The following is a 16,812-nucleotide window of genomic DNA, read 5'->3' as shown; positions in this document are numbered from 1 at the left end:
GTAAGCCATGGTTAGCATATTATATATTGTTAATTTGCATGTAGAGTAAACTAATTTTATTTGCTTTGCCTGGACTGTATTTACAAGAGACTCAAGTTAAAAGCAAACACAGAAACTTAACAGACATGGAAAATAGGACAAAAAAATGCTCACACTCATACATAGCAACTTGCCATGTCTTTTCACCAGCACAAGAATAATAAGTTTAACACATACAAGGAACAACCAGAAGGAATTACAGCAGCATGGAGCCTTGAAGGAACTATGAGTCGCGTGTCATGGTTGTCCTGCACTACAACAATGACAGTATTGGCACAGGCATTTGGAAATGTCATTGTTATAGGACTCCAACATGAGTTGGGCTCTCTTCATTTACACAGAAGGAAACCAGAATGTACACAGATATAGTCTGTAAGTAGTAAAAATACACAAGGAGCTCAGAATAATACGAAACTAGTAAGTGGCTTTGAATCAGTTCTCCAGAACAGGTTCTTAAAGAGTAGTTAACCTAACCAGCCTCAGTTCTTTCTACCTGTCGGAGACTGAAATGTTATGTTTCATGGCTTAAACGTCTTCATGAAGGACTTTTGCCTATTATAGCAAAGGTGTATAATGACGCTGCACCACCGAAGCCCACCCTGGATGGGCCTCCTCATTGAAACCCTGAGCTGAGTTAAACCACCCAAGGAATAGAGATAAGAAAAGTGACACTATTGTTCAAAGCATCTGGAAGAGCATCCACAGCAGGGCCCAGCCCAGCACCATTGGGGTGGAAGCCACAGCCCCAGGTTTTTCTGTTGCCAGGCTCACACAGATCCCTACACCAAAGCGGGGAGGAGGAGAGGTTTTGGGTGTGTGGCATAGCCTCTGGCCAGATGCAGTGAATGCCATCATCTGCTGGGCAGACTGGCCCAGCTGTGGGGCCTCCCACCCCGGGAAGGCCACATCTATGGGACAGCAGAGGGGGTGTCATGGCCGATCAAAGGCCCCCCCCAAAGGGGTCCTCAGACTCTGCACCAGAGCACTGCACGTGATACTACATGATACAACAGATACAGAGTCTTGCGAGGGACAGTGCCAAACTTGCCCCCCACCCAGAGAGGTTCCCACCTGCCCAAACATATATTAATCCATTGGATTGTAGACTTTTCGGTGGGGGACTCTCACCACCAAGAAGACTAGATGGAGGGGAGCAATGGGACATTGCTGGGACCCAAGAAGGGATGATAAGCTTCTACTTAATCTCTGTCACTCTCCCTGACCCCCTCCCCACACCTCTTTTTCTATTTCTTTTCTTTCTGTCTGTCTTTCTAGCTCTTTTAGTATTAACTAAAATATAGCATTTTTTTTTGGCACCAACATCTAACCTCGACTGGTTTTAATCAAATTTTGGGGTATATTTTGTACCTTTCTGGGTTCAATCTGTTTTACTCACAGCGACTTAGTTTTCTTTACTCTTCTGTGCTTAGACCAGATTGCAACACTACCCTACACATCAACTGACGCTCTGAGCTTCCAAACACAGAAGTGAAAATTAGGAGAGAAGCATTGGAAACTAAAAATCCAGGTTGAGGTAATTAGGTCAGAGGGTATTCTACTTCAGTATGTACAGTTTCAATGGCCCTAACAACAGTATAGTTGATACTGAGCATCATTTCTGCTCTGTTAAAAACAAATCGTCCTGTATAAATCCTGTATAACAGTAAAGCAAAGGACTGGAGAAATAGAAAGGCTCATCTCAATTACAGAAGGATACACTGACGCTGAAAGGTTTGCAGGACACACACAAAGACATACTACTACAGACATGAAAATAGGAAAAGTAAAGTCCTAATAACATAGAAAGGACAACCAAAACAGTTTGGGAATTAAATAAGATCGAGGAACATGACAGCACTATACTGATTTCCTATACTGGCTACATTTCAACTTCTAGAAGACCACCATTTAATTAGGTAAGAAACAGAAAAACTAATTAGTTAATTGCTGCCTAAGGATCCCAAAAAACAAAGAAAGTGCATACCTTTCTTCAGTGCATTCCTGTTTCTCAGTTCCATCAATTTCAATTTCTATCAGCTCTTCTGCTTCTCTCTTAGTCATGGCTGCAATGACTTAAGAACAGAGCTATGAACAGAAAAGAATTTTTTGTGTAAGTCACAGACCAACAAGACTAGACAATGTTTTGTGTCCTATCACACATTTTTTAATCCAAATACCAGAATAGCCTTTTAAAGCCAAGAATTCATCTAAAAAATAAATCCAAAAGCTAATATAGATTTCATAAAATATATTGTTATGCCTGTCCTCAAACAAATGTTCTAGAAGCAAACATGGGACTGTTAAGACATTTGCACAGAGCCCAAAGCCTGATTCTCTTGGAGGCACCCAAATTTATGGATTTTTTTGTTGTTGCTACGGGCCACCTACAGCAAAGCACATCTGAAAATTCAAACTACCTTCCCAGCATGGCTGAAAGATGCTTATAAATTTAAGCAGCATTTTACATTAAATGCTGCAGGAGGAAGTTAGGGAGAAGATCTGTGATTTCTTCATAGGCAAGTAAAGTCAACAACAAGTGTTTGTTGACTATCTCATCTTTCCACCCATGCCTCCCACAGGTGAACAGTTGATGACATGAGCACAATGAACCTATCTTGTGAAGTCCCAAACTAAAGCAGGATGTTAGTAATGAAAGGCAAAGCTATTCTGTGATGACATTCTCACTAACACTGCAGATTTTCATGCCCTGTAGAACACTGGAGTCTGTTGGGAACATAAGTGGGAAACAAAGAACTACAGCATTTGGTCTGTAAAGACATAGTTTGTCTAGTATTTTTATCTTTCACTAACCTGCACATATACCATAACTACGAAATACACACGATAATAAACCAGGCCAAATTATATTAACAGTTTACAATAAATAACACCATGAACTCATAGCAAAAGGAGCAGGAAGTAGAAGTACAGAAGAAGAAAAAACCATTGGAGAAAAAGCAAAACATGACTACTATTTAAATATCCAAACCAGAAGAGATCACCAAGTTCCATCCTGGAATCATCCTTTCCCCAGGACTACTCTATCCCAAACCCAACTATTAGCAAGAGTATCTACTGAAGACAAGATAATAAGGATATATATTAATCTTTAAAACTTCTCAAAAGTAATAGTAACCAACTATGGTTTACAGCTTCTATGTAAACTGTCTAAAGAAATTCAAACGACTCATCATCTCCTTCAAAAACTATTTTGTAAGATCAGTTGTGAAGAAATCAAGTGCTGCATGTGGTTCATTCTGTAAGAAGCTACCAAGGTTAGGAAGTGAAAGATCACTTTATCAATATCTCAACTCTAGAAGCAAATCCAGAACCCGTTCACAGATCTGGCTGTGTGAAAGTCTCCAAAGGGCCAGCATAATGTCCACTGAACAGGGCCCCAGGAGTCCAATTCCTTTATCTTAATCTTGTGTATCATTCTCAAGATAAGTGGGAAAGACAGAAACTCAACTTCTGAAGAATGCAGACAGGCTTAAATATCTGAATGCGCCGACACCTGCATGGTTACAGGTGATCTGTCAGACTATTAAAAAATATTTCAAAACCAAGGTTTGAGCAATGTCTCTTACTGAAAACTCCCAAAGAAGTAAACTGGTATGATAAAAGAGGGGCAAATGTCTTTTCTGTATTAGCGGTCAAATTAAAAACACAAAACAAAGGTAAATTATCTTTTTTTTTGGTGATGAAGGGAGATTACCAGTAAGGTCACAAAGGGGTTAGGCCGGGATTTCTGTTCCTTGACATATCTGTATGTTATTTACCGAGAAAACAGTGCAAACTTACAGAAAGAACTCACCATCTTGATAGATTTCTGGCAGAAAATATTCAATACAGCTAAATGCAGAGTGATGCAGTGAGAAAATATTACTGCCCACAGTAACAGTACAGAATTAGGTAAGGCATTTAGAAGTCCCAGTGGATTTGACTCCAAACTGGCAGCTGGAGTAGTAACTGTTCACTCCCTCTTCAAAGGCAATTCATGGTTGAATCTCACAGGCTCTGCTATATTTTCGGATCCCTGGAGGGGCAGGAAAGAGGAACCCAGGTGTGGGTACAAAAATGCTGTTAGCGAGGATTTTCTTGCTATTTTCTAAGTCCATGAGAGACTTTTCTCTCTCACAGAAGGGGTAGCAGGGAATGTAAACAACCAAGCCACCTGCAACCTTGAAAAGTCTTGTTTATGGTATAGTAGAAAAATATTTTGACAATGGATGTTTTAGGATTTTAGCCAATCACCCCCAAGGGGTGGCTGGTCCTTTGTCCAATTAGACTATGAAGAAAAAAGTCTATAAAAGAGTTCGTAAAATAATTAAATCAATCAATCTTGCTGCACAATTCCTGCCTGCTGGATCTTCTCTCCTCCTCCTCCCTATGGCTGCGGGACACGGTGATATACTGTAGCAACCAGGCCTGTGGTAATACCCAGGCATAAAGAGCAGGTACAAAAAGAGGAAGAAAGATGGTTCCACTACGCACAGATACAAGGAAGGGAGATGGGTATAAAGAATAACAACATGATGAAAACACATAAACTCGTTAAAGTTCATAGAAGCCTAAAGGGGAAAATTATTCAGTCTTTCCTATGCTAGCATAAAGAGATTCCTCTCGATTTAAACATTTCACATGAAGTCTGGCAGCTTGTTGCTACAGGATGATGCAGAGTTTGAAAGTGAACATAGGTTCAGATGGGACTGAGCTGCCTGACCCTTCCCTGAAGGCTACTGAGAGACAAGAAGGCCTGGCTTGCCTGGAGGGCTCATGTGGCAGGAACACTACAACAGCAGCATTTGTTCAAAGGAGCATATAAAACTGTGGTCGATTCCTGGAAGGTTCAGCCTACTGATTTCTGCTTGTTTCCACTTTTTCCTTCAACCTAACAAGCCCTAAGATTTACCTGTTAGCCAAGAAGAAATCTGACCTCCACTAACATATGAGAAGGCATCTGTCAGCAGAGCCTTTCTCCCTTGTATGACAGCCCAGTGCTACTCCAGCATCTTTTACAATCAGGAGACTGTAAAAGTCCCTTTGTTCTGTTTAAGATCTATCATTTTCCTAGAACACAAGGAGTTAAGTGAGGAATGAGCCCACCGTGATATGGGCACAAACTCTCTGAATAGAATTATGTTTGCTATCCCACCAGGTAATTGTGAAATGGGGTCCAGTTCTGGAACCCATACACCTTATCAGCTGATGCTGAAGTCCAGTCACTGGAGTTATCTGTGCCCCAGAGAAGCTCTGCTGTGTGCAGCACATGGTTCTCATCCATCCGTATTATCCAAATTATAAAGCAAATCCAAATTATCCAAATTACAAAGCAGGTAACAAAGCAAACAGCCTGTCCTTTACAGATCAGCTTTTACAACTCATCAGCCAGTTCAGTTTTACGACGGAGATAGTGGAGCACTGAACAGGGTGGGGGAAAATCACACCAGATTTGGTATGTTTAACTTCCTTATCAACAGCCAGAAGGGAGAAAATAAAGGCAAACTGGGAGCTGTGGCTGTGCAGCATGTGCCTGGCTGAACATTAGAAAGAAACAATGCAAGATCATGGAATGAATTAGGTTGGAAAAGACTTTTGAGATCATCATGACTGAACACCACCATGTCAACTAGACCATGGCACTAAGTGCCACATCCACTATTTCCTTTAACATCTCTAGGGATGGTGATCCCACCACCTCCCTGGGCGGCCTGTTCTGCTTGTTCCAATGTCTAATCACCCTCCAGTGCATAAATTCCTCTTAGTGTCCAACCTAAACCTCCCCGGCACAGGTTAAGACTCTTTTTACTGGTTTGTCGAGGAGCAGAGCCGACCCTCACCTGGCTGCAACCTTCTATCAGGGAATTGTAAACAGCAATAGGATTCTCCCCCGCCCCCCGGGCCTCCTCTTCCCCAGGATGAGTCCCCCAGCTCCTCCTCATCAGACTTGTGCTCCAGACCCTTTCCCAGCAGCTCCGCTGCCTTTCTGTCGACTCGCTCCAGCCCCTCTATGTCCTTCTCGGAGAGAGGGGCCCAGAACTGGACACATCACTCGACGGGCTTCTCACCAGTGCAAGGGGAGAACCACAAGACGCCACATCCTGTTACATTTTCATCCAAAACAAGGTTTTTACGAGCGGGAATAAGTTTTCAGGCACCGAGGAGGCCTCGCGAGCCCCGCGGTGGGAGCACTCGGTCCTTGAGCCCGAGGGCCCTTCCCCGCGACCGCCGAGGCGCCACCTCCCCATGGGCCCCGCTTCCCGCGGCGCCTCCGTGTCGTTGTTTGAACCCGAAACGGAAATGGGATCGCGGAGCCGCCGGGGAAGAAACGGAAACAAAACACGGGCCGGGCCGGGCCGCGCTCACCCGCCGCCACTGTCCGTCCGTCCGTTCGTCCGCCCACCGCACCGGCACGTCCCGCCGTCCGTCCGCGTCCGGGAAGTCCCGCGGCTCCGGGTCCAGGACCGGCTTCGGGAGCGGGTCCGGGAGCGAGCTGCGCCAGAATCGGGGCGGCGCGCGGGCCCACCGCAGGGAAAACGCGCGACACCGCCGCACCCCCGCGCGAACTACGGCTCCCGGCGAGCCCCGCGCGGGAACTACAGTTCCCGGCGGCCCCCGCGTGGGAACTACAGCTCCCAGCGGCTCACGCGGCTCCGGAAGGCCCCGAGCCCCTTCCCGTTACTTTGAAGTGGCTCTGTGCGGGCACAGTGCGTTCTGGGCTCTCCTGGGGCTCTCCCCGCGCTACCCCAGGTCCCGGTGGGCGCCGAGCGGGGCCAGGCGGTGTGCGGGGATGGGGATGGGGATGGGAGAACCCCGGGTGTGAGCGGGGGTGGGGGTTGGTTCCCGGTGTGCACCGCGAGGACGGTGGGTGGGGTCGAGCGGAGGCGGTGGTTCGGCCAAGGTGACTGGGGAGCTTTGCTGGTTTGAAAGTCTCACGTTTTTTCTACTTAAACAACGCGGAGAGCGGAATTCCAGGTTTGTCTGGGTTGTTCGGTCGCGGTTCCGTACCGAACGGGTTGCGGAGCTGTGCCCGTGGGGTCAGGGTGTCCTCGGGTTCAGTGGCTACTGGAATTCCTCCCCATCGCCCCATGCTGTTTTAAATAACCTTTGAATACCTTTCTGCTTTAAAGTTCAAGTCCAAAGTACATTTTTCTTTCTTCTTCATGCATTTATTTTAATAATGTCTTAATATAGAAAATATCCTTTGAATACTTTTCTGGTTTCTGCTCCAAGCTATTTTTTCGTGCTTTTAAAATGCATTTATATCCCTGTGACTAATTCTTTATTCCTGTTTTGGTGGTTTTTTTAATGGTTAAAGCAGCAGTGCCATCATGATCCTGCGGCAGATCTTGCGGCTTTCCTCCCTTTTCCACTCCGCTGTGTCTGTTCACCTGCGCAGGAACATTGGGCTCTCTGCGATTGTCTTCAACAAGACAAAAGAGCTCGACCCGGTTCAGAAGCTCTTCTTGGACAAGATCAGAGAGTATAACACAAAGAGCAAGTAAGTAAAGGAAATTGTCTTAAGGAGGGAGCTGATGGCAAAAGGGGGAAAACCTGTTGATTTTGACATAAAAGTATCAAACATGAGTGTTTGATTTTTGACAATTTGATAGTTTTGTAGGCTGGTCTCTAAATATTTAAGGTGCGTTTTCCTGCAACACTTGGTGATGGTTTCACTAGTGTGAAGGCTTGTTCTAGCATATCTAATAGAAAATACCAATTTTTTTCCCTTAAAAAAGAAAAAATATGATGTCATTCTTCTTGGGCAATTAAGGCACTCAGTTAAGGTCTCTTGCACACTGCATGAATGTATTGGTATGTTAATTTTTACCCACCTACACGCTCCATAAATGGGGGGAAAAAGCTAAACAAACCCTATTTTTCTTTTTTGTTGGCTTTTTTGTTGGGGAAAACAGTTACTCTGTAGTCTTGTTTCCAGAAGCTGAATGGAAATAGCCTTCAAAAGTAATCGAGAATTAATGGAATTATCAGGATGGTTCATCTGCAGTTAATACGCAGTTCCTTCAATTGGAATCTTAGATTCTTGTAATGTTTGAATGAACTACTGACCAGGAAACTGAAACTATAGTTCTATATAGTAACTACATAGAACTATAGTAATTCTGTGTAATTTATTCTTGGGAACTATTCCTGGGAAGGAATTAAGACACTTCTTAGCTCTACTGGTGGAAGATATGTGTATCCTTACTTAGGAACCCATCTGTGTAGGGAGGCAGATATTTGCTGGTTTTACCAGTTACAAGCATGGATCATGTGCTGGTACAACTAAGTGCTGGCAATCTAAAGAGTTACTACTTTAGTTATCTGATATTTGTATCCCAAGAAGTTCTGGTTGTGGTGGGGGTTTTTTGCTTCTTTAGCTTTCAAAACATGTTCTATTGGTAAGAACAATTAAGCTTTACTAACTGAGATAACTATTTCAGAGATAGAAGAGGTGCAAATCACAATTTTGTTAGGAATTCACACCTGGAGCAAACAAAACTAAAAGCCCTGAGAGCCTACATGTTCATCACTGTAGTTTTATTGCTTCATAAGAGCACCTTTTGTCACAAAAGGCTTGGATTTTCATCCCTGATAGTTGGATCTTCATTGCTGATAGCAGAAAACCTTTACTTTACTCTGAGAATCTTGTTTATTTGTAAGGTAAGGAGGCCCTAAGGTGTCATAGCTTGAGTTTGGAAATATTTTAAATTATTTCCTTTGGTTCGTTGTTGAAAAGGTTTTAATGCATAAGTGGGCTTGAAAATGTCGAATTTTCCATGTGAAATGTTAGAAGTGAGTTGTTAATCACAATTTTTAATGTTTTGTAGGCAAGCTGGAGGGCCTGTTGATGCAGGACCCGACTTTCAAAAAGACATGAATGAATCCCTTGCAAGACTCCAACGGGCGTATGGTGAGGGAGATCTCACCAAGTTTCCAGAATTCAAATTTGAGGGTGAGTTAACAATCTTACTGAATTCCAATTGCAAGTAGATACATGTTCACTCACAGGTTTTCTTAATTCCCCTTTAGTTTCTATTTGTACCATTAATTTAATGTAAAATGCCCTCTGGGAATCTTACGCTTTTGCACAGTTCACATCTGATTCCCTGTGCCTCCTATTTTGATTATTTGCCTTTTCTAGCAGAGACGTGGTCTTCCTTACACTGATGATTAACAAAACTTGCAGTCAGGTCAGGCTATGTTAATTGTCCTTCAGAGACCCTAAAGAAAGAGCTCAAATAGAAATAGCCTAGGGCCTGTATTTTTCTCATCTTGTCATAAAGATCAGCAGACTATAATGTGAATATCAGTTAGTCTTACATCATCCAAACTGTGACTTCTTTGATTTTGTAGGCTCCTCCAGAAAGCCACTGATTTCAGAAAATGAACATAGGACTTAACTTTCTTACTTAAAAATATTTTGTGGCTAAATTATATTAAACCTTTTTCTTCAGCTATTTAGGTATGACTTCTGTTTAAGTGGTCTAAGTTTGTTTTTGCATGGAAGGGAAAAGGCAGACAGCATAAGGCTTGGTGGGTGTCTGGCAGCCATCCAAGGCCAAGCCACCATAGTCAGTGACTTGTGATTCTGACCAGACTGTCTGGGACTTCTAATTTAGACTAGGAACACACCCGAAAACGTTTTGGGTTTTGGTAGTATTTCAGTTCGGTAAAGTTGGTGTCAAGTTTTTACTGGTGCAGATAAAACAGAGTACCTGTAAATTAGAATCTATGAATCCATGGTTTTTCTTTTTTATTTTTCTACAATTTTAGGGATGTAGTTTCTCTATATTCAGTTTTATTTCTGTGTCATATGTGAAACTATGCATATTAAAATTCCACTTGTTTTTGTAAGGAAAAAGGATTTGTGTGACCATGGGAACAGAACAAAGACAGGCACAACTATGTTCTTTTACCATTGTTGTCTGTCCTTGATCTAATTTAAATAAGGTTTCAAATCTGAGTAATTATATGGTAGGAAGTTAAATTTTTTTACCTTAGTGATGCTTACTATAAGCTGACCCTTGCCCCTTAGACTTTGTATTAAAGAGAGCAGGCATTAGTAGCCCAGGTGCCCAAAACCCTAACCTTTGTGATCCTGTACCTTTGACATCAAGAACTCCTTGGTCAGTGTTTGCATGTATCTTGAGAGAGTATCTTGCTGACTGGAGTTGAAATTGTATGCTCCTCTCTGTTAATGTACATGGAGAATACACTAATCAAAGGGAGAGAAGAGCTTGGTTACTTGTTCTTGTATCAGAGCTATGTTGGAAATACTCGTCCAGTAGCATTCTGGTTGACTTCTTCAGTTTCCCTGCTGTCTTCTCCCCTATCCCAGATGTTGTTAAAAGCTGTTGTGGCAGAATGTTACTGAGGCTTAGCCTTCATACATAACTCTTGCAAGGTGGAAAAGACCTGCCTCCAGCATAGCTACTCTTTACTGCTGCCCACATTTAATCAGTAAGTGGGGATGTAGACTGCAACGTACTGCTTTAGCTTGCCAACATAATGGTTAGCTTTCTTCAAATTACAAATTAATTGTGGTGTTTGAGGATGGAATAAAAAGAGACTAATAGGAATTTTCTCTTTTTCCCATTTTTCCTGTAGAGCCCAAGTTTGAGGAGACTCCAAAGTGATCTCTGCAGCTTGTACACCGAACAGCAGTGTACAGCCATGGAGTTGCTGAATATGGCATCAGTTGTAATTTAATAAATGTAGTGCTTCAGTTTGATTTCAGTGGTGTGAAGAAGCTCTTAACTGCATGGTGAGCATACCTAGCTGTGATCATCAACTCTTACATGACAGCGGGAGCTGAGTAGTTCTGCTCAATGTTAACTGCAAAACTCCTTTGTGAGCTATGTTTTAATGCTGAGATATTCTAACACTCATAATGATACACCAGGAAGCAACTACTTGTTCTGTTGAGTTTATCCAAAAAGCTTCTGCAGAAAAAAACCACCATGAACCTTAAGTCTGTAGCAAAGCCCTACAGTAGTGATGGAGCTGCACAGCCAAAAGCATAGGCACAAATGCCTTAATTCTACACTGCATCAATGAACACAAAGGTGATGAAGTGTTAATCTTCCAGAAGAAACTGAAATCTGCTAATGAGGTTGTAAGGTGTGAATCTCTGTGACTGAACTATTGACACGAACACTTCAGCTTCTGAGGACCTATTTATTTGTAATAATTATTACCTGAAAAATTACATAAACACATCAACAGTTAAGAGCCTACATACTACCGTTTGAATTGTACTGGCATGATTTTTCTTCAGAATGAAATTACATATGCAGCCTACAGAGAGAGGGACTTCCACATTAGACACTAAAACACTGCTTGAGTTTTAGTTACAGGAAGATTTATTTTGTCAGCATAGTGAGTTTACTTCTGCACAGCTACACACTTAGAGGCGATTTTGGCAAATCTAACACAATTTCAAAGTCCTAGTAAATCAGAATTGCAGGAGAAATTGAGCTCTTGACAATGGTTGAGACACAAGTAGTGAGGTCATCTATGAAAGTTATTTGAATAGATTGTTCCAAGCTGCAAGAGTGAATTTTGTATTGCTGCATGTACATATGAACAAAATGAGAAGCCTTCACACAGAACTAAATTGAATATGCAAGTTAATTTTTTTGGGGTTTATGTTTTTTTTGAAATTCCATCACAGCTAGGTTGACTAAATATTGGCACTTTCAGCATGTAATACATGGAAACAATATTTACAGAGCAGAGGTCAAAAGATCCCTTGGTGTTGTGGTTTAATCCCAGCTGGCAACTAAGCCAGCCACTGGCTCACTCCCTGTCTCCTCCCCCTACTGTAGGGAAGGGAATTGGAAACAAAACTCACTGGTTGAGATAAAGCAGTTAAATAATTGAACCAAAGTAGTAATAAGGGAAAAAGAGAGAGAGAAAACCTGAGAAGCATAAGTGATGCATGGCACAAGTGCTCATCACCACTTGCTGACTGATGCCCAGCCGGTCCCCCAGCCAACTTCCCCCCAGTTTATATACTGGGCATGATGTTCTATATCTCTCTGGCCAGTTCAGGTCAGGGTCCTGGCCCTGTTCCCTCATGGCTTGAGCACCTCACTGGTAGAGCATTGCACACTGAAAAATCTTTGACTCAGAGTAAGGACTGCTGAACAACAACTGAAACATCAGTGTGTTACATTATTTTCATACTAATTCAGAAAAACAGCTCTGTACCAGCTACTAGGAAGAAAATTAACTCCCAGCTGAAACCAGAAAAGTATCGATCAGCTGCTTATTCCATACCATTTATGTCATGCCAGGTCCCACGCTTTCCAATACACCACCACTTTTCCCGTCTTTTTATGGACGCACACAGAGTTCCTTAATCTATAGACAATCCCTATAGAAGTCTACTGAGTTCATTTAGTCCATGACTTAAGAATGTCATAAACAGTCTTTCAGGGCAGGAAAGAGGGTGTTTGGTGTTGGACTGTTGCATGTTGAAGCCAGTTCTAATTCCATCACTGTTCTGTTTGCCTGGTTACATCAAAGTTCATTCTCAGCGTGGCAGTTTAAGGGAAGTTGGGTTCAGATCCCCAAAGCTGGAGGGGTGGAGACAGGCATGAGGTGCCCAGTACGGTGGTGGTCATGCAGCTGACATAGAAGTGCTAATATACAGCATTATACAGCAATTAACATCACACAATTCACTGGCTATTCAATCAAATCCACTCAACGCACAAAGCAGACTTGCCCATCCTCCCGCCTTACCAAGTGTGCCCAGGTCCTTGAGCAAAAACAGTACTACAGATGAGTTTGCCTTTGCCCAAGGCAGGAATAATCCCAACTGTTTTCTGCAGCACATTTTTCATGTGCACTAGAGGAACTTTATTCCCTTCTACAGTAAAAGTTTTGATTGGGCAGGGCCAGCCCACTTGGCAGATCTTCCAGTGCTGACTCACCAGGTGGCCTTTGCCAATGTGCATCCCAATGTTTGAAGGTCCCCCTGCCCATTGCTCTCAGTGTAGTCTAACAGTCCATTGGATCATTTGGTTTTCTCAGCTGGTGCATGATACAATATACCCACTTAATGCCACGTTCTTTTGCCCAAGCATCTGTGAGTGTTTTCCAAGTATTTCTAGCTTAATTTGTTCAAAGGCTTGGTGTTGCTCAGGGCCCCATGTGAAATCATTCTTCTGAGTGACTTGATAAAGAGGGCTTACAATCAGACTGTAGTTTGGAATATGCATTCTCTAAAAACCCACTGCATCTAAGAGAGCTTACTTTTTGAAGAAATGGATTAGAATTTATTTCTATAGGATCAGGAGTAAATTCAGCCCTTCCACTCTGCCTGGGAAACCATCCACTGGAGATGGGAGTAGCAGCTCTCCTGGAAGAACCCCCACTTGGGACTGTTTTCCTCACAATCCATGTACCCATGTCTCTAGGGTCAAGGTACGTCTGCCATCCCAATTCTTCATGGCCCCTCTGTGGTCTCCCAGCTAAACCCCCAGGGTATCCCATAGTGTGTACCTTCCATATCCTCTTTCTTGAGCCAATGCTTACTGTCATTAGCATGAGTCCATAGAGGTGGGTCCATACAGATGGACATACCCTCTTTGAACCACTGAAACGCCTGGGACAGTTTATCTGATAGTTTCTCCACAGATGAGATGAGAGAGGAAAAGAGGTTGTCTTCATATACCTGGAGATGGCAATCCACTGCATCCACAGATGGTGGTGTGGTGTCTTTCCAGATTAATGTTGCCAGTGGGTTGGTGTGTGCTCTTGGTACACTTTACAAACTTCCACCACATGGGTCGTGTGCAGAGGAATTGGTCTGGATCTGTGGGAAACCGTGTATTGTCCAGGTCAAAATAAATAATCTCTAGCACAGCTAATTCTCTCAGGCTTTGGATATCTTTCCACTTGCATGGTGACATGTAACATCTTTCTTGTAAGGATACCTTTCCTTCATGCTTGACAGGAGTCACTTCCAGAGGCTGAGGACTTGCATCCCTTATGCAATCACCTTGTCAATGCCTGCTTTCCTAGAAAGTGATTCCTACCTTCTAATTCCAATCCACTAGCCCTGTTAATCCCAGCATCAGAGCAACTAGGTGGTAATGTGCTCATCAGGACAGCAGCTGAAATATTTATGTATATCCCTCAGCTCACTCAGGAGTAAGGATTGAGTGGTTGCCTCTTGTTGGCCTGTCCCTGAAGTTTGTGTAGGCACAGTACATGTTGATGGGGTTTTGGCAGCCACAGATCATTTCTTCAATCTAAAGAAGGCCTGAACCATACGCAACAACATACTGGTTGCTACCGAAAGGACCAGGTTGGTTTCAAGGGTAGTGACAAGATATGCAAAGTCCTTAAAATTCTCAAATGCTACTGTAATCATCCTGGAGGAGAAGGAAGGTGTTTTTCCCGTGGGTTGGCTCTCTGAGGGTAAAAGGCAGTAGATGTAACTGTGGATTGTTTCCACCAGGTGGCTCCCAAAGGACGGCAGGGACACCCCATGCAGGCTTATGACCAGCCATTCTATCATATCACAAGCCAGTACAACAGAGAACAACACAGGCCTAGAGCAAATGAATCAATATGGTGACCAGCAACCATTAAACCAATACAACGAAGGCTTATAACAAATTTTTTTTAATATGCTCTAGTCAGATCTGGTTTTATCGCAACCTTTTGAGTCCCATGTTGGGTGCCAAAGAGGACTGTTGGGGTTTAACCTCAGCCAGCAGCTCAGGCCCACGTGGCTGCTTGCTCACTGCCCCTGTCTCAGCCCCAGTGGGAGAACTGGGAAAATAAAGTAAAACTGGTGGGTTGAGAGAACAATAGTTTAATAATTGAAACAAAGTAAAATAGAATACTAATAATACTAATGATAATAATAACAACAACAATTAATATTAATTGTAATGAAAAGGAGAGAGAGGAGTAAAGCCCAAGAAAGTCAACAGCACAACAGTTTCTCACCACCCACTGACCACTGCTCAGCCTGTCCCCCAGCAGCAGTCGGCTTCCCCTGGCCAATTTCCCCAGTTTAAATACTGGGCATGATGTTCTGGTGTGGAGGTGGTCACCAAGCACCAAGCCTGTTTGGGTTCAAGAAGGGTTTAGACAACGTTCTCGGGCACATGGTGGGATTCTTGGGGTGTCCTATGCAGGGCCAGGAGTTGGACTTCATGATCCTGATGGGTCCCTTCCAACTCAGCTTATTCTATGATTCTATGAATATCTGTTTGAACAGCTCAGATCAGCTGTCCCAGCTGTGCTCTGTCCCTGCTTCTTTTGCACCTCCTCACTGGAAGACCATGGGAATCTGAGGATTCCTTGACTTGGAATAAGCACTACTCAGCAGCAACTAAAACATCAGTGTGTTATCAACTTTATTCTCATGTTAAATCCAAAACACAGCTACTATGAAGAAAATTATCCCAGCTGAAACCAGGACACTTTGATACTTTTGTATAACAAGTAGTCATTTGATATCCCTCACAGAGGCTGAAATCTTCTAAATAACAAAGGACTTGGTATGCTTGAAATCCTAAATGAAACAAACAAGGTTACATAAATAATAATTCAAAGATTTTAATCAGGTTAATATTTAGTGTACATTTCAGAAGAAACGAAGGCATCGAGATTGACAAGAAATGTGTCCGATGCACTATTAGTTAATGTTTATTCTTTTCTGGGATGGGAGGTCTACAAAATGCACTCTACACAGAAGTAGTAACCTATTCATAAAGACAAGTATCAAACATCTCTGTTCAGAATCTGATTTTTAAGTTCATTAACACCAATAAATAGATACCATAGCTCTTCAAAGCTTTATCCTTCTCACTCAGAGCAAACAGATAGTTGGTCTCAGTAAGTTTCTTATATACATACTAGGTCAAGGAATAAGCTCATGCAATTTAGTATGTTTTGTTTCAATTAAGGAAATGGGTGGTGTTCAGGGATCTTTTAAGGTTACATTAGTATTACTAACGCTACTTAAACTCCTAATGTCCTTTAACTGTAGAGAGTAATATTAAGTCAGTCCTAGTTGAAGTTTTACTTAGAGCTCCATTCCTTTTGCACCAATCTGAAAAGCTGGAACAATGTATGTGTAGTTAAAGCCCTTGGGCCCACTCAAGGAAGTGGGGGTGGAAGCAGTAAATTCAGCTTCCATATTTAGTCAAGTCTTTTGACACACATTATTCTTAGAAGAGTTAGGGCCAATCTTTCTCTCACTGCTGTCTTGGACTGTGTCTCAGTTAGTTAATCAATATGTACAAGAAGATGCAAAGTATGGAGCAAAGTGCTGTAGTTGTGTGGCACTTGAGACTGTGCAACAGGAAGCTGTAAATGCAGACAGAGATAAAGTATCTCCAGGTACTGGTGACAGGTACAGCATGGCAGGAGTGAGGAATTGTGTATGTGTGCAAAGACATTACACATCTAAGAATATTTAAGGATATCTGAAGATATCTAAAGCTTTTAAAACATACTACTGAACACAAAAGACTTGCCTTTTCACTTGTAGATTGATAGTTCGTCTTCTTTCTGTTAACAAAGCAGGAAAGGAATACAGGTTAAATAGTGACTTTTCTGGTGTTGGGTTTATCACTTTGGGAACCTTATATATGAATGCATTTTTCCAGATTTCCAGCAATCCTCCAGTGTTTTTCCCCCCACCTCTTAGAAAAAAGTTACAATAATAAATCCATTGAATGCTTTTAGGTATCAGTCATTATCTTATAAACCACTGCCAATCACCTTCTTTAGCTTGTC

The 16,812-nt window shown here is 42.5% G+C and overlaps 3 protein-coding genes across 15 annotated transcripts in view; 1 reads left to right on the top strand and 2 right to left on the bottom strand.

Moving 5' to 3' along the window:
- Positions 1-6,598, bottom strand: part of GABPA (GA binding protein transcription factor subunit alpha) — a 33,707-nt gene extending 27,109 nt beyond the window's left edge. For 2 of the 4 annotated variants that reach the window (XM_048293592.1, XM_048293591.1), the window contains exons 1-2: positions 6,406-6,595; positions 2,024-2,124 (exon numbers count right to left, since the gene is read on the bottom strand). In XM_048293592.1, the coding sequence (XP_048149549.1) occupies positions 2,024-2,100 (77 nt within the window). In that variant the 5' untranslated portion in view covers positions 2,101-2,124; positions 6,406-6,595. Of the gene's footprint in view, positions 1-2,023; positions 2,125-6,107; positions 6,294-6,405 lie in introns of those variants that run through there. The other 2 variants (XM_048293594.1, XM_048293593.1) reach the window with 2 other exon arrangements.
- A 46-nt stretch (positions 6,599-6,644) lies between these two features.
- ATP5PF (ATP synthase peripheral stalk subunit F6) lies at positions 6,645-10,774 on the top strand. Of its 5 annotated transcripts, none has more exons than XM_048293602.1 (4): positions 6,645-6,795; positions 7,361-7,540; positions 8,871-8,995; positions 10,651-10,774. In XM_048293602.1, exons 2-4 carry the CDS (start codon positions 7,371-7,373, stop codon positions 10,677-10,679), a joined length of 324 nt encoding a protein of 107 aa, XP_048149559.1. In that variant the 5' UTR covers positions 6,645-6,795; positions 7,361-7,370; the 3' UTR covers positions 10,680-10,774. The 5 variants fall into 5 exon arrangements, with proteins under 5 accessions (XP_048149559.1, XP_048149560.1, XP_048149563.1 ...); XM_048293603.1 differs by having other exon boundaries at positions 6,689-6,789; XM_048293606.1 differs by having other exon boundaries at positions 6,728-6,746.
- Positions 10,775-11,206: 432 nt separating this feature from the next.
- Positions 11,207-16,812, bottom strand: part of JAM2 (junctional adhesion molecule 2) — a 51,050-nt gene continuing 45,444 nt past the window's right edge. For 4 of the 6 annotated variants that reach the window (XM_048293597.1, XM_048293595.1, XM_048293601.1 and 1 more), the window contains one exon: positions 15,612-16,584. In XM_048293597.1, coding sequence (XP_048149554.1) covers positions 16,296-16,584 — 289 coding nt within the window. In that variant the 3' untranslated portion in view covers positions 15,612-16,295. Of the gene's footprint in view, positions 15,584-15,611; positions 16,585-16,812 lie in introns of those variants that run through there. The other 2 variants (XM_048293599.1, XM_048293600.1) reach the window with 2 other exon arrangements.

The sequence above is a fragment of the Corvus hawaiiensis genome, chromosome 2 (genome assembly GCF_020740725.1).
Source record: "Corvus hawaiiensis isolate bCorHaw1 chromosome 2, bCorHaw1.pri.cur, whole genome shotgun sequence".
NCBI classification, from domain to species: Eukaryota; Metazoa; Chordata; class Aves; order Passeriformes; family Corvidae; genus Corvus; species Corvus hawaiiensis.
The sequence above is the reverse complement of the archived record's forward strand: the minus strand, read 5'-3'. Positions and strand labels throughout refer to the sequence as shown.

Excerpts from the sequence above, each read along its gene's own strand:
- ATP5PF (XM_048293602.1), top strand. The coding sequence starts at position 7,371 with ATGATCCTGCGGCAGATCTTGCGGCTTTCCTCCCTTTTCCACTCCGCT. Across the intron at positions 7,541-8,870 it reads GAGTATAACACAAAGAGCAA|GCAAGCTGGAGGGCCTGTTG; the intron begins GTAAGTAAAGGA and ends AATGTTTTGTAG. Across the intron at positions 8,996-10,650 it reads TCCAGAATTCAAATTTGAGG|AGCCCAAGTTTGAGGAGACT; the intron begins GTGAGTTAACAA and ends TTTTTCCTGTAG.